Source organism: Lindgomyces ingoldianus (assembly GCF_010093535.1).
Source record: "Lindgomyces ingoldianus strain ATCC 200398 unplaced genomic scaffold BDR25scaffold_4, whole genome shotgun sequence".
NCBI lineage: Eukaryota > Fungi > Ascomycota > Dothideomycetes > Pleosporales > Lindgomycetaceae > Lindgomyces > Lindgomyces ingoldianus.
In genome coordinates, this window is record NW_022985165.1 from 1,602,985 (window position 1) to 1,621,481 (window position 18,497).

The window sequence follows — 18,497 nt, forward strand, 5'->3', positions numbered from 1 at the left end:
TTGCTGCGCTAAGTAGCCTCTAAATCTAACTATCTACCTAGACAGCTAAACTTGCTACCTAAACCTATTATTATAAATAATAAACTAAAATATGTTATAAAAGACATTAAATAAATCTAGTTTAATAAAAAAAAACATATCTATAAATACTTTATAAAATAGACTAAATATAACAAACTGTTGTAGGAACCTATAGAAGCCTTATAAAAGAACTCTACAGTAACCTAATTCTACGCCTAATACCTATCTAAACTAAACTTATACCCTAATAAAGATAACTTAATGCTAGAACTACTAATATAAAGAATTCTTTTCCTAATAAGAGAGAAGGTACTGTTATAGTATCCTCTCTAGATCCTAGACATAACTGTATTAGATGTGTACTAGAGTATTATTAGTGCACATCTAACATAAATATAACATAACATAGATATAAACTTAAGCATAAACTGCCTTAACACTAACTAAACTTAGAATAAGCTTAATTTATACTTAAAGTGCTTAGACTTTTAAGCTAAGTATTTAATTACTAATTTCCTTCTAAACCTTCCTGTTCCTTACACAATGTCTTGTACCTACTATGATACCTCACGTAGTAATTGAACTAGACCTCCGCGAAGCTCTATAACCTTACTCGTGCATAATCGTGACATTTACAGCAAACCATGAAGTACTTCTTTTCTACTTATTAAGGAGTTGGTACAGTTGATAGAGCGACAATTTGGCCCGCTGCCGAATAGACTCTACTCCCTCCACTGCTGCGACTGTACTCATGCCTTGCGCCTGTCTTCTCCGAATCTCATTAATAATAACTTTCCGCCCGTAGAGCACCTGCTCGCTGTGCTTCTGGCGCCAGCGGGACCCGTACAGATCCTCTATTCCTTGCACGAACGGGCCACGGGCTAGGCCACAGTCCACTCCCTCCACAGTTGTAAGACGGTTGCTACTGCACGGGAGAGGGCTTCTAGTGGTGACGGCTCCTCTTCTTGTAGTAATGGAGTGCTTTTAGGACAAGGGGAGGCTAATTTAGAGTAGAAGGACCTTACTGCCATCGCTGCTAAAGTAGGCGTTGTAGAGGTAGAAGCTGCTAATATTGTACAACGCAGAGGCTGTAGAGTTAGAGAGATGCAGGTCTTAAGTAAGTCTCCTAACTGTATCTTAATACTGTTAAGCTGCTCTCTTGTTTCTGCGCCCTAGTTGTTAACCTCTCGCGTGAGGCCCTGCTGTAGGACGCTAAGTTGTTTAGTAATTACAGGGAGTGTCTTTCAAACCTGCACTTCTCCAGGCTCCTCTACGTCTAGTAGTGAGAGCTCTACATCGTTCGCAAACGCTAGGTAGTCAGTCTAAGAGAAGATAAGACTGACCTAGATTAGGTGCACAGGAACCTCTTGCCTTATAACTACTAAGTCCTAAAGGAGGATAATGCAAAGCTGCTGTAATAAACGTAGGGAGCCCTGAGCTATGAGGTTGTCGAAATCCTTTGCTGCCGCTACTGTCACCTTGCCACTCCCTTGCTGCTGCTTCCTCTTCCTCTTCCTCTTCCTCTCCTCCTTCTTCTGTTGCTGTTCCTCCTCCTCTTCTCTTTCTTCTGTTGCTGTTCCTTCTGCCCCTGCTTCTCCTGCTTCTCCTGCCTCTCCTGCTTCTCCACGCTGTCACCGTCCGAGTACGAGTCAAACCAGTCCAGCCACTCGTCAACAAAGGACCACACGGCCTATTCAAGTAATCGCGAAACCAACACATTCGCTTGCGGCAGTTAAAAGCTACCTTACGCGGATAGGCTAAAGCCAGCCATGCTCCTCATAAACTTACGCGGAAGGTAGTTGAGGTAGCAATTTGTTAGGGCGCTGCTATTCTACTGTCCTTCACAGCAGATTTAACCCTTGCTAACACTTTTACGCTTAGCATGCTTTGTTTCTTGTAATTAGCTAGCGTGCGTTTTCTTTAACCACATAACATTTGCTCTAGAAAATAGCTTATTAATCTAGTTTAGCTGCTTGTTGTACGCTATCTTCTTTGCCACATGCTCTCTCTTAGTTAGGTATAGGTTATACTAAAGCTTGTGCTAACTAAAGCTAGGGGGTAGCTCGCTTATAATGTTCTTGCAGTAGTTAGAAGAGGTAGAAAGCTGCATAGGCTATAGTGCATAGGAGCAGATTCTAGTGCCTTATAACAGCTCTGTACTCTAACTGCTCTATTAGATTTATCTTGCTATTATCTATAATTTTAATTATTCGGTAGTAGTCCGTTAGCCCTTTATTTAGCAGTAAGACTAGAAAGAAATTAGGTAGTTTCGCTTCTAGGCGCGCCTTACTCTGCAGCAGCGTGTTATAGGCAAGTAAGAAGTTAGTAGCAGTGTGTAGGTACAGCTCTGTCAACTGTCTATACTGCTGCTGTAACGGGCGCTCAGATCCATAGGACCATAGGATCAGCGACACAGCTATATGCACTAAGCGACAGCTAAAAGGCATGCATCAGTTGAATCAACGAGGAACCAGCTTTCATAGTCGATTTTATGAGCGAGATGGGATGTCCCCCGGATACCGGGTCCCAGATCTTTGATCTGGTCCGCTTGCAGGTCCTTATGGGTCTAACCCATCACAGCTGCTTTTCTTAGCAGAAGCCTTCCGAGCAGAATTGCACTGCGTTAAATATCTTCGCTTTATTATAACTATTCTATAGCGTCTCTGCAGCTCTATTAGTAAACTTAAGATGCTGTCTTCTATGCTTAGTGTAAGGACGGAGCTCTGTACCACTGCGCCAATACAACCAAAAAGGTGTGAATAATCAACCAACAGTTGATTGTTGCGTGCAGAATAGTATATATACCTGTCGCATGTAAGCGTCATCTCGGCCTTACACTTAGTGCGCTTACAAGCCTTTAGTAGGCTATTTAGACCCTCCCTCTCTATGTAGAGTTAGAGGTAGTTTTATCTCTTTACTCTTCTAAAAAGACTGCAAGTGAATAACAACAGCTGTATATAACTTGATCCTAGTAAATTTTAGTGTCTGCAAAACTTATTTGCTTTCCATAGTTATGCAATCTTTTCTATTTTTATACTACAGGGTGTAAAGCTATTAGTCTAGCACGGAATTGTTTGGAAACAAGATAAGCTTACTATCTTTAACTCTCTTCTTAGCCTAGAAGCCCTCCACTTCTTTGGCTTTAGATTAGCTACCCCTTGTTTTTCTCACGGTATTTATAATGGGCTGGTGCCCAGGGGTATCAGCCAGAGATTACCTGGCCGCGTTAGGAAGGAAATGAAGCAAACTGCGGCACACATCTGTTGTATTTCAAGAGGCACTAAGCTAGCTTGTTGACGACGCTACCCCTAATCTAGACCTAAACTAGCTAGGTGTTGAGGTATAAAGCCTAGTTCGGTTGCCAGGACAGTTCTTTTTCATCGAATTCAACAGGGTTTCTCGCTTAACAGTGATAGACCGTAGCTTTTTGATTCTACTTGGAGACAATAGATTGCCACAGCCTTAGGGAACTTGATGCAAAATAGAAAATCCATAGTAAGGAATCCCCAGCAAAACGATTCTCTCCTTTGGGTGCATGAATGTGAAGTATTTTGCGTTGCTGGCTAGGGGTGGCATGAACGCGTTCAATCCTCCTAGGACGTGCAGTGAAGAAAATATCAATAAGTAACATGAGATAGGAGACTTGCTGGTTTGAGAAAGGATATATATATATGTACTAGGCCACGTGGCGATGGCCCTCCGGGGGTAGTCCGAGGCATGTCCCAGTTAATCGTGACAATGAAGCTGGAGCCGCAGTTTGAATGAGATTTTTCCCATCTTTGCTTCGTCAATTAACCTAGTCAAATATCGCCTTTCGCTCCTCATTTTTATTCTATTGTTCCATATCCACAAGACTCTAATTTGATAACTGAACCTAAATATAGAGAAAACACTTATTAATGCCTTCCTGATGGTGACCAGCTTTCTTTAGACCGTCCGACTTGAAGGTGGGTTCATGGTGGTACATTTTAGGTTTAATTTTTCTCGCTCGAGGACTCTTCGATGGTGTAATTGTAATACTAAAGGATGACCTCGCGCCACTTGCTTCGAAAATGCAAAGACAAGCTAGAAACGAAGCCTCACAAATCTTCTACGAAAAGAAGAAGAGGTAGGAAATCCGGAGATGGTTACATTGAGCGGTCCTTCTCCACACCGAAACTCTTCAGTTGCTAAATGAGCTTCCTTGTGAACCTGCAATGCGATGTGGGGATCCAATTGCCGTTGTGGATTCATTTATTCGGGAAGATTGTATCTCATCTCTGCGCATTCGGCCAATCAGAGAGCTTCCTCTTAATCACCCTTCCACCCTTGATTGTCGATGGCCATCGCTTGCATATGTCCGACGACCATCCATAAAATCTTCCAGCGACATTTTGACACTCGCAGCCGCCGCGGAAAACTTCATCATCCATTTCCTCTTCTATACCTATCACACCATATCTTCCTTCCTCCACCATGTCCCAACCTTCCCAGCAATCACCCTCTCCCCCAGTCCTTACAGATCTCGCATCCCTAATAACCCACCACACCTCCATAATAACCAACTTCCTCACCAACCGCAACCTCCCACACCCCCAATTCTCCACTTCCATCCCCTCCTTCCCACCCCCAGACTGCCCGCCCAAAATCCATATGTCCCGCATGTCCATCGCACAACTATGTCGTGATCTTGCCGAACTCGTTCTTGGTCCTATAGACGCATTAATACATCCGCTCGTAAGCATGAAGGTCGACATTGGCGTACTGCGAACCATCAATTACTACAATATCCCTGAGGCGGTACCAATAAACGGATGTATCGGCTACGAAGAGCTTAGTAAAAGAACCGGACTGAATGCTGATATTCTCAAACGCATAATCCGATACGCATCCACCACGGGGATATTCACCGAAGTGCAGTACAATCCGACCTCCAACTCACATACCAGGAACAAGGACTCAGTACAATCCATCAAAGAGGGCGTCGGTGTCGCCCACACGCCCACAAGTCTCGCACTACTGACTTCCCCCCGCCTTCGCGGCGTTCTGCGGCATAACCTCGACGATATTTTCCCCGCCTTCCTCTCGCTCCCAGAATCCCTCCAACAAAATCAAAACTCCCAAGAACCGAACGAATCCCCGTTTAACTTTGCGTACAAAACTGAGCAGACGTGGTTCGATTGGATGAGCAAGCCAGGCCGTGAAACCAGTCTTCAAAGCTACCACCAGACTCTAGGATTTCTATCCGAAGGCGCGTTTAACGCCGGCCTCGCAGCTTCCGCGCCGGTATTTAAGAGGCTGGGGCCCGGGAGTACGATTGTGGATATTGGAGGGTCAACGGGCCATGTGTCGATTGCGTTAGCGCAACAACTCCCCCATCCGAACTTTATTGTGCAAGATCTACCCTCCACAATCGAGTCTGTCAAGAGCGAAGAAATACCCCAGGAAGTGCGAGATAGGATACAGTTCCAACCCCATAATTTCTTCACGCCCCAGACCGAAGCTGCGGATGTATTTCTCCTGCGCTTTGTCTTGCATGACTGGTCTGATAAATACTGCGTCAAAATCCTCTCGTCTCTCCTTCCTCAACTCAAAGCTAATCCCGCTGCGAGGATAGCGCTCCTGGAGGTAGTGTTACCGGAACCAGGGACTGTGCCTACGTTTGTGGAAAGGGGAGCGAGGAGTGCGGATATTCAAATGCTAGGGTATGCGAATGCGAGGGAGAGGGATCGGGGGCATTGGGATAGGTTAGTTAAGGAGACGGACGAAGGGTTGGTGGTTTGGGACGTGTATGAGCCCGTGGGGTGTGCATTTGGGGTTGTTGAGGTTGGGTTGAGAGGGGGAAGGACTGGGATTGAGCAGGGCAGTTTAGAGTAGGGAGATGGCATTTCGAAGTTATGGAAGAGGGAAAGTGTGGAAGATTAACCGGTATTCAGAGATTCGGAGAATCCATACATACCAATTCTCAATCCTTGTTGAACATATAACCTCGAGGCCTAAAAGCCCCTGTCTCCTCTCACTCGGGATAATCCTTCACACACACCCTTACTAGCTATCTTACATTTCATCCCTCTCCTTGCCCTCACATACTTCCACAACCTCGCCACCTCATTCTCGCCCGCCCTATCCCTCAACAAAATACCTCACCCCAATAACAACTCCCTCCTCGGAAAACCATCCCATCCTCTCCGCCTTAACCTGCCTCAACACCACGCATTCCCCGCCATCCGTAGCTGCAGTCTCTAGACCCAGACCATTGGCCCAAGGTCCCGCCTGTGCAAACGCGATCGCACAATCCTGATTCAGCGCAGGGTTATCGACGAAAATTTCAGGATCAAGGCGTCGGGGTTGGCGCACCCGCTGAACCTTACTTCCGAGTTGGAGTTGAGACTGGGTGGTTTGCCTATATGAGGAGGAAGATGCTGCGGTGATAGGCGTGAAATCAGGGTCGGAGTCGTTGGTGCTAGCGAGGAGGTTGGGATTGCGCCGCTGTAGGATGTGTTAGTGTGGTTCTGGGCAGAGTGAGCGGATAATGGTTCTTACTGTTGATCTACCCACATTCCTCACTTCTGGCTCCGGAGAACTCGGAACACTAGAAAGCTCGGAACTCTCACCATCATCGTCCCCCAGAAACTCAACAACGGTCGAGGGCCTACGACGGGCTTGCCTAGCGCTAACTTTCGAAGCCTTATGTTGAACCACTACAGGTTTCTCATTCCCCTGTACCATTAATTCTTTTTGCTTGCTCTTCATCTTCCCCCTCGCTTGCTGAAAATCCCCCACGTCGCTCGAGGATTCCGGAACCCGGGAATTCGATGCTACAACAGGCGTTGCTGGCAACGTTTGAACACCATCATCACTACAAGAATTATCACCGCCCTGTTCACCTATTTCCCTCTCACTTCCATTACCCGGAATAGCCCAGCCGTATGATTCACTACTCAGCGTAGGTCCCATGGTCGGCGGTTTCCCGAAAATCTGGGCCAGATTTCCCTCATGAATAATTCCACGTTTTGTCCTGTCCACGCTCACTGTCATGTCAAGATCCTGTGTTGGGCCAGGAGAAGTCAGAGGCGGGGTTGTCGGATCTACTGGTTGCGCGTTCCTCGTTCGACGGCGAGATATAGTGGAAGGCTGAATGTATTCTGCTGATTCTGGGGATTCCTGGAGCCTTGATGTCCGCGAGGGCCGTGGAATCGGGTATTCATGCTTCACGGCAACCCTCTGCGCGATCTTCCATTGGTGATCTACAATATGTGCACCATGCTTTCCCGTAATAACAAGACGATCCACTAAAATACTAGATCGAGGCTGATTGGGGTCAATGATGCCCACGACCTCATCAAAAGAACCTGGACGAGGCCGCTTGGTTACAGGAAAGAGCCCAACAGGTGGCAATGGCCCTTCAGCTAAGGGATTTCGCTGTGCTGCAAACGGGTTATACTCGAGGTGAACGTAACCTTGCCCGCTAGCTCTTTGCTTTTGCGATTGTGATGAGATATCTGTAGGGCTTCCAGCCTGGGTGAACATCCCACGATGCGAAATACCATATGAAGGTGTCGTATCGCATGGAGGAGCGTTGGGGTCGAATGAAGTCACATTGACGGGTCCCATTGAGACATGCCGGCTTCTCTTGTATGGTGAATGTGCAGGGCTGGAAAATGCATGCGTCTGCATGGGAGTATTTAGAGAAGGTGCTGACGTTCCATGAATTGGTATGCTTGTTGGTGGAGGCATTTCGAAGCTATGAACTGGTTTTGTAGGAAAAGTAAGGCCGGGGTGCGGTGCATGAGAAACCGCAGGGCCTTGGGTAGAGGACGACATTGAAATTGCCTGGTTCGATTCTGGAGAATAGCCGAAGCCTTGAAGATGTTGCTGGAACGGAGCAAGCTCTTGAGTTGGCAACGAAGGGGCCTCAAATCCTTGGTTCATTCCTGGACGAATAGCGAACCCGTGGGGTGGAGGGGGAGCAGTGAGGCCCCTCAACGGAGGTTCATAGGAGAAGTGAGATGGGGTAGCCTGGTAGAAGTTTTGCGCCTTAATCCTTAATCGTTCTGATACCTCTGGGAATCCTGCTGGTATGGGAAATTGGGTAGAGGGGGCCATTCCGAATTGGCTTCCGAATTGATTCGCAAACTCCGGAAAGGGACTCTGAAAGTCTGGCATCGGAACCATAGGCGGGTGTGGCGGGAATTGGGTTAGTGGAGTCGAAACTTGGGGGAGGAATGACTCTTGTGTCACGGGCATCAGCTGTGGTTGCGTCCATGCCAGTCCGTGCCCCCCCTCTGTAACCTGGCTAACCGGTTCATAGTCGGAGTCCGTATCTCCTTCTGCATCAAGATCAGAAGAGCAGGACGCTGGCCCATCAACCTGTGACGCTGACGAAGCTGCAGCACCAAACTTAAATACAGACGGGGGAAGGGGCGGAAGACTGGTAGGGCTGGCTGCTGGTCTACCTGGTTCCTGCTAACTGTGAGTAAAGACTTGGAATCACCAGTTCCAAAGAATCTCTTACCTCCTCTTGTTTACCTCTGTCTCGCTTCGTATACCGCCCATCCACCATCCTCGTCACCTCTTTCAAATACGACACACCAGCTGTCAACTTCTTCCCCTGTCCATACGCGATAACCACATCAACAACGCCAAAGCTCCGCCCTCCCGGCTTCTGCATGTCTTTGACATCCTCCGGCATCTGCATAACCGCCAAACTCTCCAAGTAGGCCGCACTCGGGGGCCGCTCCCCATTCTCATCGAATCCCCGCTCATCAGCCTCTTCCAACAGCGCAGCACAAATCTGACCCCACCTCTCTTGCGCACCAATCGTCATACTAGGACCTCGAAAACTCCCGTCAGCATTCTGCCCCGGAGGGAGAAACACCCAGGGCCGCTCAGCGAGCCACTCGATCCGCGACCCAGAGAACATCTGATGATACAGGCTATTATCCTGCCGCACTTCTATAGGGTGAGCGCGGACGCAGCTAGCTAGAATACCGTTGAAGAAGACTTCGATCTTCAAGTGCCGTGGCTTATCATAGAGCCCTGGGAAGAATGTCGTATCAGTGAGTAGGACATGGACTGCAAGTGCTTTGGGTTCTGAGTCGGTGTGATCAAACCCAGCGGCGCCATGGGGTGGCAGCTCGACGTGTGCTTCACTTCCCGCCGCCGGGGTATGCGAACGCGTTCTCGCCGCCGGCCCTTGTGAGCGATGTCCTCCAGTTCCAGCTCCAGTAAATGCCTGCCCTCTCCCATTCTTCTTCGCACAATCCACGCCTTTCCCCTCGCCATTGTCTCCCGTTCCGCTCTTGAACAAGTCTTTCCCAACCCGGGCCTGCAGAAACGGCACGTTCCCGAGGAAATTAACCCCCATGCACTCTTCATCCCCCGGAAACGGCACATTCTCCTCCACAAGTAGCTCACCTTTCCGCAGCCGGTCCTCCGCTCTCTCGCTCTTTGGTCGCGCTTTCGCTTTGAGCAATTCGAGATCCGGTGTGATGGTATCGGCAAGACTCGCGGCGCCGATGCGCACGCGGATGCCGGCTGACCGGTATGCCGGCATGCCGAGCTAGAGCGGTGGAGGGTCCAGCTATAGGATAGATACTCAAAGGAGAGAGCACATTAAAACGGGAGACGCGCGCAAATAGATGAGGGTTGAGGCTGAAAGGAAGAGCGGAGACGCTTGTGGCATTGACTCGGCGATGATTTTTTATGCCTACGATTGCGATTGTTGCCGTTGGCGTCTGGTCGGGTGTGGGTGGTGAAAGACGCGCTACGTCATCTATCACCAGCTGCCTCGAATGGTAGCCACGTGGAATCGCACCTCGCAACCTTCACTGACCGCTATGCGGGCATGGGCCGATGAAAGCCGATGACGGAGATCATACCTCCTTGTCAGCCCACTTCGTGTCTGGTTCCTCTCTTGCAAGAGCCTACCAGTATGAAGAGAAGAGAAAAGGTTGGAGACGAAAATTTTTGGGATATCTTGAGAAAATGCTGTCGCTGTCGCTGCCGCTCATCGAGCCATAAGCGACATTGCATGTTGCAAACCAAATGAAACACAGAAACCATACAAGACCTTCAATCTATGAAATGTTCTGCATCAATCATCTGTGATAATCCCAATCGGTGGACCACCAAGCACATCTCCCAACTCCCCAATCGTCCGCTCATAAACCTTCGCAATCTCCATCTCCTCCCATTCATCCTCATCCTCATCCTCATTCCCAAAGCCCTCGAACTTCACCGTGTCTTCACCGTCCGTTCCCTCTCCCATACTCTCATCTTCTTTCTCGCCATCGGCGTTGTCGTCACCCAAGACGTCCACGACCGTCAACCTCGTCCTCTCTACAAGACTCTTGAGCCTGACTTTATCCGTCGTACTCAGCTTCCTCCCGTTTTCAAAACCAGGGAGAATGTCACCAGTATCGGAGTCTTTTCCTTGGAGAAGGGAGGAGAAGGCATGGTCCATCTTATCGAGGAGGCGGAAGGTTATGCGAGGAGAGGGAGGAAAGCCGGGCAAGAAATCAGTAATCATGAGAGCAATTGTGAGGAGGTAGGGGGTTTGGAGGTTTGCTAAAACGTAGAACGTTAAGACTTGGTCAACAGAATGAAGGGTACACGGGGAGAGGGGCTAGGATGGTGCTGAGGTGGAGGAAAACTTACGAGATCCAGATACCCAAATGACATCAACCAGGTCCTCGATATCTTTTGCAGCTTCTCGGAAATGATGATATCCTTTCACGTCGCCTTGTCCAAGCTCTTCGTCTTTGAACATGCGCTTTGCCCATCGCCTCTTCACAGCCTTGACTGTCTGGTCCAGATAGCTGATCAACGAGCTCTCCTTGACTCCGCCGGGCTTAAGTGGATGTTGTCGCGGGCGCGGAAGAGGTGAGGGATGATGTGAAGTCGTGACGGACGAGGCAGGAGGGGTAAGCACTGCATCGTGAAAAGAACCCTGTCTGCCAGGACTCATCATGGTGTCTATGGCCCGTTAAATAGCCGTATCGTAGCCGGTCTGCTTAATTGGTAGGTGTGGTGTGCTCGTATTGGTCGAGAGCAGTGAATAGTAAATCGTTCAAGGTGGGTAATGTGACTTGTAGAATATCGTGCATAACCGTCCAGGCGCGACCCTCATTCTATGCCGGGATTATATGGAGAGACGCAATGCACGCAACCATGTGATGGCGTGGGCTGCTAATTGTGGCAGAGTCACTTTGTGGGAGTCAAGTGGACACTTGGAGTCGTGGAGATGTGGAGTGAGTGACGTTGAAAGCGCCGAAGTCTCCCCACGGTTGCCAAGATTGCTGCTGCTGTTTTTGCTTTTCAAGGGCTTGTAAGATGATGCTGGATCTACGTAATTCAGCTTCCGTTTACGGGCTGAATACGAGATTTGTCCATCTGTCCACTCCCTACTAAATGTCGGAGCAATCTTGTGATCACTCACTTACGCCACACCTATTCGCCACACTCGTGGCTCAACAAACATCCGCCAACTTGGGAAGCGTTGCGGTACCGGCACGTAAACTCTCCTATCGATCTTTCGAAAATTGGAAAAGGCTGGGATTTCATCTCTACAGCATGGCATCAAGCCTCACGTGATTAAAGGAAATAGATACACAGATGCTTGAAAGGCTTGCCGTGCCACAGGAGGGTATCAGTGTTTCGTGAAAGGGACGTTCTCAACCAGTGTGTAGTCCAAATTTGTTCCTCCACACCATCAAGTCAACCACGTTATCCATCCGCTTGTCGCTAAAGGAGCTGCCGATTTGGTGAGTAGGGCAATGCAGGGACGAAGGGACTCGAGCGGACAAGTGAGACCCTTGGCATGCTCTGAAACATTACTATCCCTGCACCCCTCTCTCATCGCGACTTCGAATGCAATCCTGCCAATGCTCTCATACGCGATTGTTGCCGTATCCAAATCTGCCACTTGCCATCTGTTGCTTATATGCGAGAAGCTCAGATGCTTCCTTGTTCTGCTCGGCCTCGAGGGCAGCGAACTCACGTTTGCCGGCGCGGCGCTGCTTGACGCAGCAGATCGTGATGAGAATAATGCAGATGAGAACGAAGCCGAGAACGCCAGAAATAATCCCGATCTGGACGCCTTTGGAAAGGGCATTCCAGCGGTTCTTCACGCCGTGGGGCTTGTGAGCTTCTGTGAGAGCGTCGGAAGTACCACTGGGATAGGTTAGCTAAAGGAATAGATACAGATTTGTTCGTCAACGTACTTGATGACCTTGACTTTCTCAAAGCTGCCACTGGCATCCATGTTCTCCCATGAATACTCTTTAGCAGTAGTATAGTCCTGGACATACACATCGCGGACGAACATGGTGAATGGCCCTTTGTCAAAGTCGGTCTTGCCACCAGCCCAGGCCACCACGCCGGGATCGTTGTTCTTCACGTCACCACCACTCCAAATACCCAGGCGAATGTTCATGGGGGTCTGGGGATAGTTCTTCCCGCCGAGCGCTTCTGCGTACTTCAACTCTCGAAGCATGTTGTTATCGACCCACCACTGGATGCGCTCCTTCGTCCAGTCGATTGTGTAAGTGTGGAACTTTTCCTGCGGGTTCTCCGTTCCAAATTCTTTGCCGCGGGTATAATCGGTGGTGTTGCCTTTCCCGAAGTAATTGGTGAGTACGTGAGTGGTATTGCTACCCAAGAACTCCCAGTCGATCTCGTCCAGGTCCTCGGATTGCAGGATTGCACTAGAGACTATGCCCTGGCCGGGCGCGGCCTTCATGACAATAGATACTCGTCCAAAGAGTATGTAGAAGGAGGATGCAATGGTGGGAGAATCGCCGCTTCGCGCAATAGTGAACTTAGCACCGTCGTCATATTGGTCAACTTTGCCATTTGTGGTTTTCCAAAGCTTCGAAGACCATGTAGAGTTGAAGTGAAATGAGGCATTACCGCCGAGTGCAGGCATGTTAGGGCATCCTGTAGTATTGAGAGGGTTGCAGTCGGTATGCGTCTGCGCGAAGGTCACAGGCAGGAGTGCGGAGAGCAGCACGACGGCAGACAAGATAAATGACACCATGGTGGCGGTCAATTGGAGAATGTATAGAAGTTACAAAGAGTGTGGTTGCACGTATTCCAGACGCGCGATGGGAGATCAAGGATTGACGGGCAATGAGTTGCAAAAGAGCGGACTCTCACAAGGAGAAAAGAGAATGTGCAGTGAAAGGGAGAGAGAAGCAGGGCTGCGTTTTACAAGGTGGTTTAGAGGCGGGTTGGTGGACGAGGGCGTGCCTTGGAACCCTGAGATTAAGGAGTTGAAGAATGCAGGTCCGAGCGCTGATCACCCGCCTCCTTGGTCGGCGGGCCGACAAACACCTTGCTGATCGCTTGGAGCACGCTCTTGTTTCTTCACCAGGACCTTTCCATCCTATTTCCATGTCTTGTCCCACCTCCAGCAGCTTTTGTTTTCGCCGTTGGCCCTCAACTGTCCGCTGGGAAAAGCACAATGCCGCTGGGGGCGCCGCCTCAGCCGCTCGTGCTTGTCGTATGCAGGTACAGGTACGATAAGCGCCACAATACGAACAAGCTTCCAACATGAAACACCCCCGTGAGGGGAGATGGGAACCGTGGACGGAACTCTCAAAATAATATTCCTCAAAATAGTTTCGACACCGAATTTCCGTCATCAGCACAGAGCCGCGGACATTCTCATACTAAAGGGCGACACTGTAACTGTTATTTCTGAAAGCAGCACTGCAGCGCGCGTGAACTTCAAGGGGATTGTTGCGAAGGTCCACTTGTCCAATCATCTCTCTTGCAATCTTGGCGCTTTGCTGCCCGACGGGTGGCTGTTTGAGGTGACTTTTTTCAGCCTCGGAACTCGAGCTCCAAAATCTGGCCGCGGAGGCTGCCACAAAAACTCAACAATGGGAAAGCTGTGAGGAATGGCGTGCGTTGGACTGGAATATTAAACAGGCTCAGCGTCGTGGGTATATTCGGCAGATCTGTTGCCTCCCAAGGGTACTGGCCGCTCATGGAGCGGGATCAGAGGATGACATGGAGCATCCGAGTACTTTCCATCTCCTCCTGTCTCGTTTGTCCAAAACGTAGTGCTCGCACTTCTCAGTCAGGGCCGTTTCACTATGTGTCTGGTAGAAACCTTCGAAGACTTCCTTGCAGAAACTAGAAGCCATGTCAATGGATATCGGCATGTGCCTAAGGGGTTTTTGTTTATAGGTGCACCTTTGTACTTTTCTCGGATAGCACGAAAAGCCTCAGCCGACCTGCTCGAGCCGACATCCTTTGTAAAGTGTGAGGAGCAGATGCAACATCTTCGCTATGCTGCCGATCTCAGTCGACCCTTTCGCGTCTCCTTTCATTTCTTCAACTCCCGAGACTTATGGATTTTTACATTTGAGAGCCGGTCGATCGCTCCAGTCGTATTTGAGTCCCATCATGATCACTTGGGTCGCATTGCTACCAGAGGCATTCTTCGACGTATCCTGTCTGGCTAATGTAGTGTTGCAGCATTGTGTCTTTCTTCGGTGCTTGCTTCGGTGCTCGGGTTGTCGTCAAATCGCACCTGCCTCCACAGATCCCCCCAAGCATTTCGAGGGCTGGCAGTCGCGCCTTCTTCATTTCTTGAGACAAAGTTAGGGCTTTTCCAAGAACAGAAGGCTAGCGGAGACCTCAATAGAACTGCCTCACTCTTATAAGCATCTTATTGCTCTTATTGCAATTCCCCATGTGGCTGACTTGCCGGATACCAGACTTAGAAATTTGCTAGTCTGTCGAAGGATCAACTCCGACAATCAGGCACTGGAGATCCTTGAACTTGAAGACGTTATGCGGACTTATATCACGGATTGTCAAGATGAAGAAGTGCGCGCCAAACCTGAGAGAAAGTTTGGTTCGATCAGTTTTTCTGAACCCGAACGCAAGATGTTGTTTGTGAAGCTTGTGGGGGCACAGAGATGAGAGAAACTGAACTGCATTGATTGCCAGAGGAGTGCTCGTCGGAGTCTATATATGTGCGAAACAAGTGGGTAAGTCTTGGCAACATAGACCATCGTGAGATGCATACGACCATGGTGACGACGCATCCGACTATCGTGTGACTACTGCAAACATTGTTCCTCAGTTATCTGGCCGACATACATACGGCAGTCTATAAAAACGCGAGAAAAGACTAGCTGGAAATTTGGGCTATATCCGGGCCCTATTCTTCTATAGTCGTGCTCGTTGTTAACCTTACATCCATCCTAGTTAGTCATTTTCATGACAAAGTTGTGTAGAAGAGGACCAATTGCACAAAGTGATGCCAAGGTCATGGGAACATTGAGCACCGCATACCGCATTCTTATCAACCTTCTCAGCACTATCCTGTTGAAATCTAGTCTCTGTCGCATGCAGGTATTGTGTGCGCGAATAAGAGGGGAAATAAACCAATCACACACAAAAGAACGATGACTCGAAGTTAGGTTGATGCGTTTGCACTATCTGAGATAATTGGACAATAGTGACTTCCTAGAGCTTGCAAGGTGTCAGCAGTATATTTTGAAGAAACCCTAACCGAAATAATTGTTGATACAGAAAGTTATGAACAAGTTGAAATGGGGACGCCCAGAACTAGCAACGGACGTGGCCCAGCAACACCAGCTGCTCGATTGGGGAGGAAACGGATGTGTATTTGCAAGGCTGGCGTAACCCCACGTATAGATCTCGAGCTGCTGCAGGCACGAACCCCTGACGAAGCGCTTCGCCTTCATTAGCAGCAGGGCGTATTCTCTATCGCCCCCAAGAGGTGCGGGATGTACTTGACATTTGCTTGTGCTGAGAAACTCGGTACAAGGACCGGCAATGCGGCATTCCACATATGCCCCATTCCGAGCGACCGGTTTGCCAAATCCGTACAGCTAGTTCGATTGAGAGGAAAGAGAGGTCTTGCAACTCCTTACTGCCTGGCGTAGTGGAAGTCAAGGTGGGCAGCACGTGCAATTGGAGAACCGACCAGAGGCTAGCCAAGGTCTTGATAGCATACCGGAGGGAACGGGAGAACAGAAGGAAGGAATGCAATCTTGTAACAGATGACTTATCGCACTGCGCAACGCAACGTACCACTAGATAAATACAGCTCCTGCAATTTTCAAACAAGCTGGACAGGGTGCGCATACAGTCCAATGGGCCTACCAAGTACGGAGCATGCGAGATCGACATGCTGCATAGGTGTGGTGTGGTACAGTAGTTGGGAGTGTGGACGATGGAGATGACGTTCAGTTACAGGTCTATCAGCCTTGCAATGTCTCAAACTTGACCCGCTTTTGGCTTTTGCGGGGGCTGACCTGGCGCAGTCTGGCGCGGCGACTTTCAACGTTCTGGGGAGGCTTGCACGCTGGCCACACTCTCTGCCAAGCTCTTATCCGCAGGCTTGAACTCCCAATCTTTGAACGTAAGGACATCTCAACACTCACTTCACTGCTTCTACCTCAACACTTCCATCATCACCTAGTCGCGACTTCGACCCGGCCTGATGGAGACTGCCCACTCTTCCCTGGTCCACTGAGTATGTGACAACTCGCGATGAGACTTGACGAGACACTGATGATGGTTCAGACAATCCGCGGGCAGCCTACCCCAACTCTGAAAAGTCTTAGCCCACTATGCATCTCAGATTTCGCCGTTTTTTTCGCCGTTCGCGACGCATCTGGCTCAGAGTCGCTCTTATCTATGTTGCATTCTTTCTCACCTGGGACACTTACGAGCTGTTGCGCTCCCCATCTACCCAAAACGTCTCATCATCGTACCATCCCAACCCCAACGAGCGCTTTTTCATAGCAAGTATTCATTGGAACAACGAGAAAATATTAAGGTCGCATTGGAATCGCGCTGTTGTGGATCTTGTAAAGTATTTGGGTGCTGAAAACACATATGTTGCTGTCTTGGAAAGCGGCAGCTGGGACGACAGCAAGGGCGCGCTTCGGGATCTGGAGGCCGATTTGTTAGGCATGCAGGTGCCGAATACAATCGTGCTCGAGGAAAGCACGCATGAAGACGAAATGTCCCGGATTCCGCCTCCCGATAAACATGGCTGGATGTGGACAGCAAGGAAAAAGATGGAATTGCGCAGGATACCGTACCTGGCCAACCTGCGCAACCGTGTCATGGACATGATGCCCCGTGCCAACGATACCGACCCCAGACCTTTTACGAAGGTGTTATGGCTGAACGATGTTGTTTTCACTGTCGACGATGTTCTCACCTTGCTATCTACCAACTCTGGCCACTATGCTGCCGCCTGCGCTTTGGATTTCTCAAAACCCCCTTTATATTATGATACGTTCGCTCTCCGCGATATCAGCGGAGCCCAACCCGTCACCCAAACGTGGCCATATTTCCTAGCATCGGCCTCACGCGCCGCTATCGTTTCAGATCAGGCTGTCCTAGTGCAATCCTGTTGGAATGGCATAGTGGCCATGGATGCAGATCCTTTTTACGCAAACTCGCCTCTAAGATTTCGTGGCATCTCCGATTCTCTCGCGTCCCTGCACCTTGAGGGATCCGAATGTTGTCTGATACATGCCGATAATCCATTGAGCAGTGTAAAGGGTGTGTGGCTGAATCCCGATGTTCGTGTTGGATATAATGTTGATGCTTATGACATTGTCAAAGCGTCTCCAAATCACTCTTGGCCATCTTTCCACTCGCGATTTACAGGAATATGGATCAACCGGTTGGCCCGATGGGTTGGCACTCCAAGTCGTCTCCTTCAACACCTAGTAGTACTCTCAAGGCTAAGGCAGTGGAAATCGGCGTCCCCCACAAAAAACCCTAGGATAGAACCAGGGATTTATTGTCTTATCAACGAGATGCAGGTATTAGTAAAGAATGGTTGGAAACATCTCTAGTTGTGTCTTTCATATCTGCTCTACAATTTAAATTCAGAGACGCCTCAACCCTGCTCAGCACTAACGAAGCGCTCAGGGTATCATTAAGTTCGCGTATTCGTGAACTCGTATTATTAAACGCCAAAACTCAATCCTCAGGAAGACGGGGGAAGTAGAGCGTAAGCGTTCAGCATCCTATCCTCTGTACAAGGGCAGCTGAGAGGTTAATTTAGGTATCGGCCTTGCCATGATACTTTCAAGGAGCTGAATCAATATCACTCACATGTAACTATGGCAGATCCTTTGATGTAGAGCTAATGCCCTATAGAAAAGCGCATGAACAATGTATGAAGGCTGAGCATATGGCACTATCGCGACTAAGCCATTCCCCGCGAAGACTTCCAGTCTCCAATAGCAGTGAACTTAATAAAACGCACAAGTCTATCATTTACTTAAAAGCGCCAGGCTGGGGCAAAACTCCTCCTTGGGTCAGTAGTTGGATGAGCTCCTGCATGCAAAGGTCCTGGCAAAATAAGAGGAAACAATAGGCTCTACTACTACATACTTGCTAATATAGTGTACTCTTATATACAATCCGTTTAGTTTAGTTTATAACTACTGAAAATATAAGAATCCCACAGTGCATTACTCACT

General features: G+C 49.0%; 8 protein-coding genes across 8 annotated transcripts; 2 read left to right on the forward strand and 6 right to left on the reverse strand.

Annotated features, from left to right (window-relative positions):
- Positions 1-681: 681 nt before the first annotated feature.
- On the reverse strand, positions 682-1,052 carry BDR25DRAFT_350269 (uncharacterized protein; the record flags this gene model as incomplete). The annotated part of the gene is made up of 3 exons (XM_033694676.1): positions 682-902; positions 953-1,002; positions 1,042-1,052. The coding sequence occupies 3 exons, from the start codon at positions 1,050-1,052 to the stop codon at positions 682-684; spliced, it is 282 nt and encodes a 93-aa protein (XP_033552829.1).
- A 213-nt stretch (positions 1,053-1,265) lies between these two features.
- Positions 1,266-2,846, reverse strand: BDR25DRAFT_350270 (uncharacterized protein; the record flags this gene model as incomplete). Its single annotated transcript, XM_033694677.1, has 6 exons — positions 1,266-1,312; positions 1,445-1,642; positions 1,677-1,796; positions 2,377-2,402; positions 2,448-2,587; positions 2,751-2,846. 6 exons carry the CDS (start codon positions 2,844-2,846, stop codon positions 1,266-1,268), a joined length of 627 nt encoding a protein of 208 aa, XP_033552830.1.
- Positions 2,847-3,197: 351 nt separating this feature from the next.
- BDR25DRAFT_350271 (uncharacterized protein) lies at positions 3,198-4,426 on the reverse strand (the record flags this gene model as incomplete). Its single annotated transcript, XM_033694678.1, has 9 exons — positions 3,198-3,310; positions 3,390-3,457; positions 3,493-3,584; positions 3,622-3,663; positions 3,707-3,798; positions 3,940-4,065; positions 4,095-4,166; positions 4,213-4,280; positions 4,320-4,426. 9 exons carry the CDS (start codon positions 4,424-4,426, stop codon positions 3,198-3,200), a joined length of 780 nt encoding a protein of 259 aa, XP_033552831.1.
- On the forward strand, positions 4,311-5,948 carry BDR25DRAFT_379627 (S-adenosyl-L-methionine-dependent methyltransferase). The gene has a single exon (XM_033697622.1). It carries the CDS (start codon positions 4,477-4,479, stop codon positions 5,875-5,877), a length of 1,401 nt encoding a protein of 466 aa, XP_033552832.1. The 5' UTR covers positions 4,311-4,476; the 3' UTR covers positions 5,878-5,948.
- A 16-nt stretch (positions 5,949-5,964) lies between these two features.
- BDR25DRAFT_339891 (uncharacterized protein) lies at positions 5,965-9,556 on the reverse strand (the record flags this gene model as incomplete). The annotated part of the gene is made up of 3 exons (XM_033693447.1): positions 5,965-6,489; positions 6,544-8,463; positions 8,516-9,556. 3 exons carry the CDS (start codon positions 9,554-9,556, stop codon positions 6,124-6,126), a joined length of 3,327 nt encoding a protein of 1,108 aa, XP_033552833.1. The 3' UTR covers positions 5,965-6,123.
- A 100-nt stretch (positions 9,557-9,656) lies between these two features.
- BDR25DRAFT_339892 (uncharacterized protein) lies at positions 9,657-11,234 on the reverse strand. The gene is made up of 2 exons (XM_033693448.1): positions 10,660-11,234; positions 9,657-10,569 (listed from the first exon to the last, which is right to left on the reverse strand). The coding sequence occupies exons 1-2, from the start codon at positions 10,970-10,972 to the stop codon at positions 10,097-10,099; spliced, it is 786 nt and encodes a 261-aa protein (XP_033552834.1). The 5' UTR covers positions 10,973-11,234; the 3' UTR covers positions 9,657-10,096.
- A 303-nt stretch (positions 11,235-11,537) lies between these two features.
- BDR25DRAFT_253625 (uncharacterized protein) lies at positions 11,538-13,238 on the reverse strand. Its single transcript, XM_033686252.1, has 2 exons — positions 12,225-13,238; positions 11,538-12,174 (listed from the first exon to the last, which is right to left on the reverse strand). The coding sequence occupies exons 1-2, from the start codon at positions 13,037-13,039 to the stop codon at positions 11,892-11,894; spliced, it is 1,098 nt and encodes a 365-aa protein (XP_033552835.1). The 5' UTR covers positions 13,040-13,238; the 3' UTR covers positions 11,538-11,891.
- Positions 13,239-16,370: 3,132 nt separating this feature from the next.
- On the forward strand, positions 16,371-17,864 carry BDR25DRAFT_278748 (polysaccharide export protein; the record flags this gene model as incomplete). The annotated part of the gene is made up of 2 exons (XM_033687703.1): positions 16,371-16,522; positions 16,573-17,864. Exon 2 carries the CDS (start codon positions 16,620-16,622, stop codon positions 17,862-17,864), a length of 1,245 nt encoding a protein of 414 aa, XP_033552836.1. The 5' UTR covers positions 16,371-16,522; positions 16,573-16,619.
- Between the last annotated feature and the right edge of the window lie 633 nt (positions 17,865-18,497).

Bases quoted from the DNA above. Each gene is read 5' to 3' on its own strand.
- BDR25DRAFT_339892 (XM_033693448.1), bottom strand. From the start codon at position 10,972: ATGATGAGTCCTGGCAGACAGGGTTCTTTTCACGATGCAGTGCTTACC. The intron at 10,570-10,659 runs GTAAGTTTTCCT...TCTACGTTTTAG, and splicing joins CATTTGGGTATCTGGATCTC to CAAACCTCCAAACCCCCTAC.
- BDR25DRAFT_379627 (XM_033697622.1), top strand. From the start codon at position 4,477: ATGTCCCAACCTTCCCAGCAATCACCCTCTCCCCCAGTCCTTACAGAT.
- BDR25DRAFT_253625 (XM_033686252.1), bottom strand. From the start codon at position 13,039: ATGGTGTCATTTATCTTGTCTGCCGTCGTGCTGCTCTCCGCACTCCTG. The intron at 12,175-12,224 runs GTACGTTGACGA...AACCTATCCCAG, and splicing joins GAGAAAGTCAAGGTCATCAA to TGGTACTTCCGACGCTCTCA.